General features: G+C 48.9%; 6 protein-coding genes across 6 annotated transcripts; 2 read left to right on the top strand and 4 right to left on the bottom strand.

Annotated features, from left to right (window-relative positions):
- Positions 1 to 2,008: 2,008 nt before the first annotated feature.
- Positions 2,009 to 2,101, bottom strand: FOXG_22663 (uncharacterized protein; the record flags this gene model as incomplete). The annotated part of the gene is made up of 1 exon (XM_018403070.1): positions 2,009 to 2,101. One exon carries the CDS (start codon positions 2,099 to 2,101, stop codon positions 2,009 to 2,011), a length of 93 nt encoding a protein of 30 aa, XP_018257925.1.
- Positions 2,102 to 2,360: 259 nt separating this feature from the next.
- Positions 2,361 to 5,848, bottom strand: FOXG_17064 (uncharacterized protein; the record flags this gene model as incomplete). The annotated part of the gene is made up of 6 exons (XM_018397088.1): positions 2,361 to 2,721; positions 2,771 to 3,502; positions 3,559 to 5,004; positions 5,062 to 5,171; positions 5,220 to 5,734; positions 5,818 to 5,848. 6 exons carry the CDS (start codon positions 5,846 to 5,848, stop codon positions 2,361 to 2,363), a joined length of 3,195 nt encoding a protein of 1,064 aa, XP_018257926.1.
- Positions 5,849 to 6,868: 1,020 nt separating this feature from the next.
- On the bottom strand, positions 6,869 to 8,050 carry FOXG_22664 (uncharacterized protein; the record flags this gene model as incomplete). The annotated part of the gene is made up of 2 exons (XM_018403071.1): positions 6,869 to 7,419; positions 7,480 to 8,050. The coding sequence occupies 2 exons, from the start codon at positions 8,048 to 8,050 to the stop codon at positions 6,869 to 6,871; spliced, it is 1,122 nt and encodes a 373-aa protein (XP_018257927.1).
- A 52-nt stretch (positions 8,051 to 8,102) lies between these two features.
- Positions 8,103 to 8,297, top strand: FOXG_22665 (uncharacterized protein; the record flags this gene model as incomplete). Its single annotated transcript, XM_018403072.1, has 1 exon — positions 8,103 to 8,297. One exon carries the CDS (start codon positions 8,103 to 8,105, stop codon positions 8,295 to 8,297), a length of 195 nt encoding a protein of 64 aa, XP_018257928.1.
- Positions 8,298 to 9,266: 969 nt separating this feature from the next.
- On the top strand, positions 9,267 to 9,946 carry FOXG_17065 (uncharacterized protein; the record flags this gene model as incomplete). The annotated part of the gene is made up of 2 exons (XM_018397089.1): positions 9,267 to 9,783; positions 9,834 to 9,946. 2 exons carry the CDS (start codon positions 9,267 to 9,269, stop codon positions 9,944 to 9,946), a joined length of 630 nt encoding a protein of 209 aa, XP_018257929.1.
- A 984-nt stretch (positions 9,947 to 10,930) lies between these two features.
- FOXG_22666 (uncharacterized protein) lies at positions 10,931 to 11,776 on the bottom strand (the record flags this gene model as incomplete). Its single annotated transcript, XM_018403073.1, has 2 exons — positions 10,931 to 11,630; positions 11,679 to 11,776. The coding sequence occupies 2 exons, from the start codon at positions 11,774 to 11,776 to the stop codon at positions 10,931 to 10,933; spliced, it is 798 nt and encodes a 265-aa protein (XP_018257930.1).
- Between the last annotated feature and the right edge of the window lie 770 nt (positions 11,777 to 12,546).

Raw genomic sequence — 12,546 nt, forward strand, 5'->3', positions numbered from 1 at the left:
TCTTCCTTGATAAGCGATGTTCCAAGGTTCTCGCTGTCAACTTATCTCATGGCCTCGGTTGCATTTTGCTGGTGGAGGGGTAAGCTTGGGAGAGAATTGGCAGGGCTAGCTACAATTTCTTCTGTGTATCTCTACCGCTTCATGATTGGGTAGTTGCGGCAACGCTTGCTTGGGCTTCATTACTTTTTGAGCGGCAATCAGAATGTGATGAAAAGACAATTGAGCATCCCGTCATTGCTTGCACCGAGTTCTGTCGTTCGCAATGCGCAGTTACGCGTGAGTGCGGGGCACCCACAAACACCTAAAAGGGTAGGTGGGGGTTCTAGCAAAAGCAACAGGGGCGGAATTGACGTCGTTCTACCCGAATCCGGCCATCAGTCGAAGGATCGGTCGGTCATCCCGGCAGCCGAGGTGCCACCCAGCGGCGACGGATGGGTCGACCGCTTCCCCGATGGACTTTCCTACCTCTCAAAACAGATTGAGCGGAGCGCCACTGCTGACAACGCTCACATGCACGGGTCAATTGGCCGCTGCATCCACAATGAACGGAGCAGCATCCCCTAAAGTGTATTGTGGAGCCCCGGCGTACCGCGTACCGTGCTTCTAAGTCGTGTAAGCGGGTGAACTGAGCTCACGAAAGTTAGTCGGGGTACTGATATACCACCATAAGAGACCAGGAACACGATCATGATTTAGATGGAGACGCAGAAGCGGAAACTAGCACTCCCTTGTCTGGCATTACGTGGAAGCTCAGGTGGTTCAGGGGCCTTGCTGGTTGGACATGACACTCCTTATGGGAAAACGTCATGACTTGACAGTAATCCACAACAGAGTAACGGAAATACTTGTGATGTATCTAATCCTTTCCCGAAAGACTCCCTCCGTGGCTCTTGAAATGACCAGGCAGGCACCAGTGAGAATTGGAAGACTACAAAGAGTATCACCAACGAGGGGGAACCTGGAGAGCGGGCAGTATTGTGGGCAAGTTGTGCGATATGCTGCTCTTGTATGTATTGGAACTAGACAATTACTTAGTATCTTGAGTATCAAGAGTCCAGCTTATTATTTCACCATGAAATATCACGGATTGTTGATGTGGGATGACTATATCATTCGTCTTGGCTGGCACAACAGTCAAGGTCCCCAGACTCCCAACGGTTCATTGCAAAAGGCAAGACGTATACTTCAGTACTAGCCTTGTCGTTCCATTCATCCAAGCATCCATGGTCTAGTGCTACCGCGCGTCGCTTTCCCCTACTCCTTGACCCGAGATTATGTTTGCTTGTTCTCTTCCTCTCCTCCTTCCTTTCCGTGGCACCTCATCCGGCATCGACGCCCCCTTTCCGTTATCACCGCCTTTTGCTCGATCCTCGTTCCTAGCCATTCTAATTCACGGTCCATGACCTTCACTCATATTCCGAAACCGCCTGGAAACAACAACCTTAGATGGTCAGTCTCGTTCCGAATCTTCTCTCGTTTCTATACATATAAAATATTCCGAATCCCCAAAATACTCATGAGCTCTTTCCCTTCCTAACTTGGATCATCACCCTGAATCTCAGCTTCACCTCACACAATTCATCCGTCCAAGATTCTCGCAATTTCTCACTTCAGTTTTGGAGTATCATTGACTGCCATACAACATCGAGGTATTTTCAACCATACTTCGCACGCAGCCACTCCCATATTACCAAGTATTTCTTCCTCGGCATTATTAGCCTCCTTTACGAAACACACAAACCACTACATCTGCGGAAATATGGCCAACGCTTGTGCCCACCAGTTTCGGATGATCAAATCTGACAATACTCTGGTCCAGTGGATTTGTCAACACTGCCGCTCTGGTCCTCATTGGATGATCTGGGAATGCACATATTGCAAGCTGCATCTATGCCGGCCTTGCTCGCAGTCTTCTTGAGACTGTGTAGAAAGCTCCTCGGTCAAGTCAGTGCATGTCATTCACACACGGACTGGTTGTGACTTCAATGTGTTTTGCTGTGCGATTCTGTCATGCCTTGGCGGTTGGGGCCGACCTGACGGACATGGGGTCAAGATCAATGTAATTAGACAGACGGCTTGTCCATTTTGAGGAGGCTGACATGTTATATGAATAGAGAGAACAAATATTCAGGCCTCATTCTAAGTATAGTAGCGCGAAATTACCTTGATAAAAAAGAAGAAGAAAAATAGCAAGTGCCATTCGATGACCCCCGATTTGTTCCAAATTTGGTCGACACAGAAGTCGCCCTTCCTTTGGAGCAATGGCACTCCTTCGTAATCTAATTAATCATTTCCAAAACGCCATGTCATGATGATGATTACGATACGACTTTAATGAGTCCTCCGGACTGATCTCCAAGTCACGATAGGAAATATTCATCGGCCAACGATGGGGCATAGATCGTGGGTGCCCTTGATCGCCCATCTGATGGGGTGTCTGAGGCGGCGCGGGCATGGGAACAGGTCTTGGAGTATGGTAGCCAGGTGCGCTTGTGCCGCTCGAGAAGCTCGAGTTGGTCCTCAGATCGTAGCTGAAAAAGATCTCTCTGTAGGCCTTCAAGGATGTGCATGTCTGTTCGAAGTGCGCTCGTTGCCGTTGCCGACTGTCGCAAAAACTGGATCGTCTTGTGGAACAGTGTTCGGAGTAGTTCCTCATCTACGTAGGTGTGAAGGATTGGGTCACGGAATGCAGCGGACAGAATCAACAGGTTGCCCCATTGCCTAGAGCGTGGTTAGTTTCAGGTGCATCAGTTGAAGATGAAAGACTTACGCGTGAGCTGTGCCAAAAATATTGGTGATGATCGGCCTCCTATCTCCCAGACCGTGGAAAGCACGGGTGCTTTCAATGAGCGCTTTAATACCCTTCTTAGCCAATTCAACGACTTGAGGATCGACATCGCCATGCGTTCTGGCCTTGGGATGAATAACAGGTGCTGTGATGTCCTGTCGAAATTCGGAGCTGACGCTGGGAAAGTTGGGGCTCGATGCATGATTCTTAATTGAGTGCGAGAACTGCAGAATTTGTCGGATGAATGGGCGATAAGTGATCACCTGAGCTCCCCAGTACTTTGCCCGCAGTCTTGCTGCCAGAATATCATCTGCAGGGGGATCATCCTCTCTGAATGCAAAGCTGGGGGCAACCCAATGCATACCCGAGACAGCATCAGACACGACACCGACATTGCGGAACTTATCTTTGCCAGGTTTGGCCGGATCTTCAGGAGCGTAAAACATTCGGTGGATGCTGTTGAGGTGGGTACGCAAGTATAGCTGACCTGGGTAGCTGTCCAAGATGCGCTGGTTGAAACCTTCCAAGAGACTCATGTTAGGGTGCGGCATGTCATCTTCATACGAGAGCAGTCCTGATGGGGGAAGTTGCATCTCTGCAATGAGATCACTCTCGAGCTGCAGGCAAGTCCAGAACGTGAGAGCAAGTTGGTTATACTTGGTTTCCTGGATGAACTCGCTGTTACGCTTGATTCGTCGCATTTTGTCCAAGCTCCTGCAATATTGTCAGCCACTCCTGATCTGTGTTCTACTAAAACTCACAACACTTACGGTCTCATGATGACTTGAAGCTTGTGGCTGGCCCTGTGGATGAAAGCAAAGCTCTCCATTGGTCTGCCCAGCTGGCCATGATACAGCCCGGCAAAGATGTTAGCGTACACATTTTTCATGTTGTTGTACGCGCCGGCGTGGTTGCCAAGGATATCCGTAGCATATGCAAAGTACTCCAGGCCAGGAATTACCTCATAGTTCTTCTTAAGACTGTAGCCAGAGCGGAAAGCATCTGTGCCATGGATAGAGGATCGACGACTATGAATGTTCCGGTCTTGCTCTTTAGGTGATGGCAAACCTGATGAATGGGAATGAGATGAGTACACTAGAAGGGAGCCTTGATTGGGCGGAGGTGGAATGGCTCCATTGCGGAGGGCAGGGCTTCCATGGGGAAGAGGCTCTGTAAGATGGACGACATCAGGCACGTTATCACGGTGAAGGCAAACTTTACCCAAAGCCAGAACCGTGAGAATTAGAGCGGTGTGGATGGACCGATCTGGTCGACAAGTACGTGGTGGCGCTGGTGTGGGTGGCTCGAAATCATCCAGCCCTGGCGGTCGTTTTCTCTTTGAGCCTGCAACGGCCATGTTGGGCTTGTGGATTTGTGACTTTGCTGAGCGCGGTTGTGACGCTGTGAGGTTTTCTAGAAAATGTCTCACCCAATAATCCAAGAGCTTGGGTTGAATAATAGGGTGCATGTTGAGAATGTTTTCCTTAAAACTCTCCACGTACGCCCAAACTTTGAGCTCAGAGAAATCAGGATTGCCATCAACCAAAACACCTCCCTTGTATTCCACTTGGTCTGGAGGACTCAGTCCACCGAGCTGGCCCCAATCAGCTGCGGGCGAAGGAGATGCCATATCGGATAAATCGTCGGCCACATCCAAGTTGCCATGGTCGGTTGGTTCTCTAACATGTTGTGAAGGGTGGGAATCTTCACCTCGACCATACAATATCAGAACGCCTCTGTTCTGTTCTTGGCTGATGGGATATTCGCTAATGTATCGAACACCTTCGCGCTCAACGTGATGTTTTGTAAGCTCCCGAATGGAAGGCCATTCCAACAGCAGGCCTGCCAGAGTCGTATGGTTGATTGGAATCGCGGGCTCACCAGGGGGAACGGGTGGGCCTGGCTCTACCTCCATCTCTTCCTCAGCCATCATGCGCAGTGGCATAGGCTCTGAGGACGGGTGATCGCGATGGGCGTCATTGTAGCATCGAACTGCAGAAGCGCCTTTGTCAAAGTAAGGCGATGTTGGCGGCCGCGTGCACTCACCCCCCACTGGCGATCCAGCCTTGGCAGCTGATGTCGCAATATCCTTAGGCACGTGGGACTCCGTCTTGTTCAATCTCTGATTTGCTGGCTCCAGTTGGGATATAATCGAGTCAAGCGAAGTCTGAGCAGAACTGGGGCCTTGTACAATGTCGGCTTGAGCCTGATCCATCCTGTTAAACGTATTAGAGTTTTCCTTCAAAGTCAATGAGGATTTCCGCGAGACATACAGTTTTGGTCTGTGTTCGCTGTATATGCAATTCGCCCTCATTCTTTTGCATCTCTCACATGGCACCACGCCGTCGCACCTGACCTTCAGCTGTCGGCACCTGTTGCATGCCTGTCTCCAGTTAGAACTTGCTCGCTTCCACTCCCAAGACGCTCATACCTGACTAACTCGCTTCCTTTTCTTTCTTGCCGACGGATGCCCACCAGACAAGGGTTCAAAGGTGTTTAGGGAACAATCTTGAAGCTGCTCGCGGGACGTCTGACGGGTTACGGAAGTAGGCGCGCTATAGACATCCGGGGTTGGGGGCATAGAAGGCGCGTCTTCGTAATTCATGTGTTGCGGTGTATTATCTGGGTATGCGCCGGGCACAGCAGGAGTTAGGAGCGAGGGAGCTGGCAGATGTGTTGAAGACGTTCCTTCTGGCACATGGCCCGTTGATTTGGGTCGACATCCATCCTCGGTAGTATCTCGTTGTATAGGAGGATCTCTTGAGCCGCACGGAGGACGTTGCTGTTGGTACTGCCGTAGCAAATACTGATATTGTGGCGGGTTTTGGGGCTGCTGTTGCTGTCGGAGATGAACTAGAACGGGAGGGTAAGTATCGAGTTCACGATAGTGGCGATCGGGATTGCCATGTAGTTGCGCAGGTGCGGCGTGGGAGCATTTCGGCAGAGCTGATGACAACGTTAGACAGACCAAGGCGGGCAATGCTGAGGAGACCTAGAAGGGAGAAAAGAAGGGGTTTGTAAGACAGTACCAGTTGGAAATGAATATTGGATGTTGGCCATTTCGAAATCAGGCTGAGAACTTGTGGAATTTGGAGAGGTGCTGCGTCATGCGAGCCACCCGGCTGCCTTGTCAGGCTGCACAGCATTTTAAGTCAATGTCCTTGCTTTGTATTAGACCGGGGAAACCGGAGGGACGGGATTGACCCCTCGTTTGCAGAAATTACGTACATTCTGCTATCAAGGGGATGATGTTGATTTTCCTTTCTGCATCCATGGAGGGTAGCATGGCCGCGTGCTGTTGGTTGCTTGTCCGAATCCATATTCGCGCACTTCTGCCCCATAAGGCAAGGCGACGTCTCAGAACCCACAAAGCGTGGGGTGTGCCGTTCGTGCCTCGAATGCCATTTCAGCTCCAAGCTTGGACCCGCGCGACAGGGGTCTTTGATAGTGTCTCGCCACACCCTGTTTGTGCGGACGGTCTTCTACAATACATAACCAGGATGCTGAACAAGGTTGGCGCACGGGGCTGTTAGCGGCATGGTGTTGCCTCCAGGTCGTCATGTATACAGTGTCATCTATCAACGGTAATGCCCCCCTTGTCCCTGACATATTTCGCTAGCGGGCATTTGTCATTAGCAGGTGTTCATCGCGATAACAACCGACGCTGGGCCTGTAGGCGGGCGGCGGGGTACAGACAAAACGCACTAGCCGATTTCGATTGAGCAACATCGCAGACGTTTGTGTAGACGTTATCTCCAAGGGATCAAGACATGAATCCAGCCAGCACGAGTAATGACATACGTAGCATCTTCGGCGATGTGTGTACTTCGATACACGTTGCAGTGAAAGGTATATTACTTAATACCACCGCATCAAGTTAATAGAATCAAAAGAAGCTAGATCTTGGAAGTCGGAACTAGTATCTTCTGTATGAACTCATAAAAATAAGAACAGCGTCTATGGCGGTAATCTGTGCTAACTACACAACCAACTGCCCAGGTCCATCCGGGTATTTTCTCATCTCAACATTCTCCAAGTCTCGATCCTTACACCAGATTCCTGAAGCTTCTCCGTCGAAGTTCAGCTCCAATGGCTCCTCCACCGCTTGCCGCAATGAGAGCAATCAGTCTCGGTTTCCACCTCAGTCTTCATTACTTTGTACAATTCGTTGTGATCCTTCAACTGCTTCTTCAACTGGCCCATTTTTAAAACTTTGCAGACAGCTTCCAGTGCCTTGTCACGTTTCCCAGAGGCTGGTGCAAGGCACAAAATGAGAGTCTCCAGTAGGGGCTGTATGTCCGCGGGCGCAAGTCTTTGGAAGTAATCCACTTCGGTCTGTATAAGATCCAGGATGACATCCAGACAATTTTCTGTGGTGTAGTTTATTCCAGGAACTATGCCACCTTTCAAAGTGTATGTAGTATGCAGACAACCTGGCCCAAGGTAGATTGCCCTGTCTGTAGTCTGGACACACACTTTGCCATCCTCCAGCTCCTCTACTGAGTCCCGGAAGATATTTCGGGAATTTCGATATTTTTTCCAAACGGCGAGGTTGTGCTCAGTTGGAGGGTATAGTGCCCAGATTTTGACGCATCCCAACCCAAGAGCTGTTACAACATGATTGCCTTGGTCTACTCACCAGATCAGCCATTCAGTCATAACCAATTTTTAAGATCAGCTTTCCTACTCACCAATATGCAAGTCCGTCAAAGTGCCTGGGGGTGTTATGTTGCAAGTACTTTGCATTCCTGATTTAGTTAACTCATCATCAAGAAAAGTAGGCCTCTTTACCCATTGTCCGCAACCAATATTCATTGCATACTTCGCATTGGCCGGGTCAGGCCTGTAAAGCTGGTGCACAACATCTGCCAACATAGGAGGATTTTCTGGAGCCTCCGGTTTATTGACAGAGTAAACTTTCGTCTTGTATATATTGAAGTCGTCCAAAGCGTTATTGAAAATTTGTTCATCAGTAATCGCTGCATTCCGGCACTGGTTTGCGGGGAACAAATAAGGACCATTATAGGCATATGGTATCCTGTCTTTAATCTCCAGGGTTGAGAGGCCACCTGCTTTCATGATCGCTTGCTTGAATGGAGCTGCCATCTGGTGATGACTAGGGTCTGCAAGGAAGTTCGCAACTAATCTGTGCATCTCGAAGACCTCCTCTTCTTTGTGGCTTTTGTCGTGCGTCCCGACATGTCTCTTGAAGTGGCCTTTCACCGTCTTCATGCAAAAGAAGCATTCAGATCCGGATGGCATGCTGAGTTTTGGGGGCAGGAAAGCAAGTATGGCTAGTAGATCGCCGTTATGGATGGTGAATAGGTCTTGGAATGACTGGCAAAAGGGCTGGCAAAAGGGCTGGCAAGCGGACTGGCAAACGGGCTGGCAAATGGACTGGCAAACGGGCTGGCAAATGGACTGGCAAACGGGCTGGCAAATGGACTGGCAAACGGGCTGGCAAATGGACTGGCAAACGGGCTGGCAAATGGACTGGCAAATGGACTGACAAATGGACTGGCAAAGAAGAAGCAATGTTTCATCTCCCTTATCCCTTGCAACTTCCTTGGATTGTTGACTACCTGCTCCATCGGCCTGTCGTGCCAGTTGCAGACCGGTGAGGCTGCAGCTGCCTAGACATGGGGATACTATCCGTATCCCCGCGAGAAGCCCTGGGCTCTCTGCTCAGACGAGGCTGTTGGATCATCCCAAACCGTCCCCATCCCAGCCAGCCATGGCTGCATTCCGTTCTCTCGTACCCTGCAACTACTTCCCATTCGCAAACCTGCATTGCATTCGCAGGGGTCTAGAGAGAACGTCCAACAAGTCGCGCGTGCTACTGCATCCGTCCTTTGCCTCAAAAGAGAATGGTGATCTTTTACAATACAGCCTCGTCGTTTCACGGTCTATTCCTTCTTGTTGTCACTACGAGTTTAACCTACATAGAAAACATCTGGAGTTCCAGGACAACGACTTCATCAACTTCGAGTTGTTGAAGTTCGTTGTGGGGGGCCGCTAGTGCCAGGTTTGCATTAGGCTGATCGGAGGTACGTTCTAAGATTAGCGGCTGAGGGAACAGGGTTGCAGAACCAGGCAGCAGGGATGTCGCTGATCTCTCCATAGCCAACGCCCTTGTCATGCCCCCGTCCGGTTATTTTCCCTCTCGACCCCTGTCAGGTTCTTTTACCCTCTTGTCCCCCGTCAGGCTTTTATACCCTCCTGTCCCCCGTCAGGCTTTTTTACCCTCCTGTCCCCCGTCAGGTTTTTACCCTCTTGTCCCCCGTCAGGCTTTTATACCCTCCTGTCCCCCATCAGGTTTTTTACCCTCTTGTCCCCCGTCAGGCTTTTATACCCTCCTGTCCCCCATCAGGTTTTTTACCCTCTTGTCCCCCGTCAGGCTTTTTTATCCTCTTGTCCCCCGTCAGGTTTTTTACCCTCTTGTCCCCCATCAGGTTTTTTTTCCCTCTCGACCCCCGCTATGGGCAAGTATCCTCTGAAAGAGCTATCGTCTGAGGTCGACCAATTTCAGAAAGGTTTAATACACCTCACTGGTTCTGTAGCTGACCACCAGTATTTGATCAAGACAATAGGAAATTGGAAAAGGAGTCTGGAGATTACTGTCTGGTTTCGCTTTACCTCCGATCAATTGCGTTCGAGAATAGTCGAAGCGAATCATACAAATCGGTTGCGAAATCTTTTCGTATTTATATATCAAGAAACTGAAATCAAAAAAGACGACGAGGAGCAGCGAAAGAGAAATCCTGTTATACGATCGGAGCTTAAGAAATTCGGACTCATTGAACTGGTGTTTCTCGGCATAACGCTCACTGTTCTTCAAATCAAACATCTTACCGATGATGAGATCAAATTCATTCACGAATTTCTTCGGCAATGTATAGAGAACAACCACCTTGAGCCCTACTTGCGCCAGGAAAGATTTGTCACGGCTATCAAGAATGCGCATGTCATTGATCTCGTGGAGCAAGACTTTTCAGGTATGTTTTTGTCTGCTGAAAGTGAAAACCCTCAATCTCACCATAAGTAGACTTCCAGAAATTTAAGAAGGATATAGAGGCTCGAAACAATGAGCTTGCCAGCAAGAAGAGGAAAAAGGTGTCAGATAATGATCCAGGTACATCCGTTCTCATCATTAGTTGAGAGCATCGATGGTTAACACGTTTAGTTGGCGAATCTCTGCGCGCTTCATCTGTTAGTGCCGATGTGGCAGACGATGATAACACCTGCTGCTTTCACCATTTCCTCGCATCGCTTGGGTCCGCAGAAGATGAAGAGACATCATTATCTTCGCATCTCCCACAAATTCAAACACATGTGCAACAGCCAGCCAGTGATGAGAGTCACATTGAAAATTGCAGGAGCGAAGAAGACAGCCACTCAACAACGGATTTGGGGAGGAAAGGGGAGGACAATGAGAACGTAGCGAACGAAGGAGACATCTACGCAGCCCAGCCCTCGCAGAAGAGGGCGAAAACGGTCGTCGAGTCCCATGCCGAAGCGCCAATCGCTGGAAACACAGGAAAATATCATCAAGAGCGGCCAACTCCAAATGTCGGCCATCTCACTAGTGTCACCCAAGGTACGTTCGACCTCAAAAATCTTTTCACATATACTGAAGGCCCAGAGCGCAGAGAAGTTTCAGAGCGTCAATATGCCATTATTCACACCGAAAAAGCTATAGACTACTTAAACAAAAAAATGTCCGACTTATTGCCGATTGCAGTTCTCGCCAAACCTATTCCGACACACCAGTATTCAAGTTTAGTATTTTTTCCACCTAAAGACGAAGCCTTTCGAAACCTTTTTGAACAAAATCTTGTTGATTCACATCTTAAACAAAAGCCTTATCAACAAGGTATATTCACCCTTGAAAGCTTTCTCATATACACTAACTAAGCTGCAGGCATTGAATGGAAGGACATCCCTCAATCCGCTGAAAAAGTCTGGAAAGACAGAGGGAAAAGCCTGGAAATTGCAATGGGTACAATCGGTTCCCTCTACCCACATGCAGCGTTGGCAATTCTTCCCGACCTCCCGGGGCCCAATCATCTTCGTGTGATTCTTTATCAAGACATGACCATGTTTGGAGCCTTGGACGAACTGCCCACGATTCACAACAATTAATCAAGTTTTAGCCACACAAATCCGAGAATATTGTTCTTGAAAAAGGCTGGGAATGCTGATCTGGAATTTTCGCAACGGGAAATCATTTGGCTTGTCAGGATGCTTCTTGTTTTCATCGGGTATACAATAATTTTTGATACAGCCTTGGTCCGACCACCTGTAATTTGTTGTTGCTGTGGAATAGTTGGCTCGCAGAGATGCCACTTCAGTGGGTTTCAATGGAACTAGGAGCAATTCGTCATTGGGAAGACGAAACTCCAATGTATCGGATAAATATAGCTCTGGTACGATACACTCAAGTCCAAGAGTCGAAATAAGATCATGTTTGTTCAAGTAGTCGCGGACTTCCAGAAAGAACTGAGGGTCCACTTGACTCAGGTCAGGCGCTGAGCTTTCACGGAGTTCGCAAGGAACCCAGCCTTTTTCTTCGTTGAACATGATCTTCTGGGCACAGACTCCGATAGAGTCGAGCGTATTGTTCGCAATTCTTTTTGTCCAATAGCAACGACGTCCATCGAAGGTTTCTGTCTGTCCAACCAGATTGAACCCGTCCGGAACTTTGAAATGGCTGTGCAGAACCCACACGGCAAAAAGATCTTCGACTCCGAATCGTTTAAAGAGCAGTTCTAACTGCAGAGTGTGCTCCTCAACTTTCTCTTGAACCTTGAGTAATACATCGTCGGTAGGAAGCTTGTTATAGCTAAAAACATTAGCGATTGCGTTGTGAATCAAGGATCGGGAAGCATACTCCTTACGAGCCTGTACAAAATGTCCACTTGTGAGCGGCTGCTGAAGTACAGGAATCCGATCGTGGCAAATCTCGCGTGAACCCTTATCCAAAAACATATCTAGTATTAAGACCCGATGTGTATGGGAAACGAAGTTAAATGACGCGATTTAACGACATACGATCATAGGATATGTGTCGCATACAACAGCCGTGACAGTTGATTCAATAAAGGTACCATCGTGGGATGAAGGAGTGGAATTTTTTTGGGAGGTCGGGGGGCGGAGGTAACGAAACCAAGTAAGCGGGTCAGCACGTGTCATCAGACTTAGGGTATGATATCTCCCAAGCGGCACGGGATTTCTTGCATATCGGGGCCCTGCATATCGAGGCCAGAGCCAGGTGATCAGCTTGAGCATATGGTTGATAATGTGATCATCCAGTAATTCCCTCATACCCCGCGCAGTGTCGGTTCATTATCGACCATGACGTCATGTCGGCCAATGATCATGTCACACGACGACTACCCTACACCACTGGTGCCAAAAGGGAAAAAATGCTTCATTGAGACATTAGTTTCAAACAATATACCCGTTGACTGGCAATTCTCCCGCTCACTCGCATGATTATTATCGATGAGGTATTTCGACACTTCCTACGTCTGCTGATCATATGAGGAATATTCGAGCAGCCATGGAACTACCCTGAAGTATCGTTGGCGTTCGCATGCGGGCCGGCACGAGCCATTTTGCATTAAAAGCTTTGACGTGCATTCGCGTACTTTCTTCTTGAGAGGTCCAATGCCCTGTAGAAAGTGATTGTGCAGACTATGACGTTACTTCAGACCTGACGGTTATTGACAGGATACCTGACGGAGCGGAACGGGACG

This window comes from Fusarium oxysporum, chromosome 6, assembly GCF_000149955.1.
Source record: "Fusarium oxysporum f. sp. lycopersici 4287 chromosome 6, whole genome shotgun sequence".
In the NCBI taxonomy this organism is placed as follows: domain Eukaryota; kingdom Fungi; phylum Ascomycota; class Sordariomycetes; order Hypocreales; family Nectriaceae; genus Fusarium; species Fusarium oxysporum.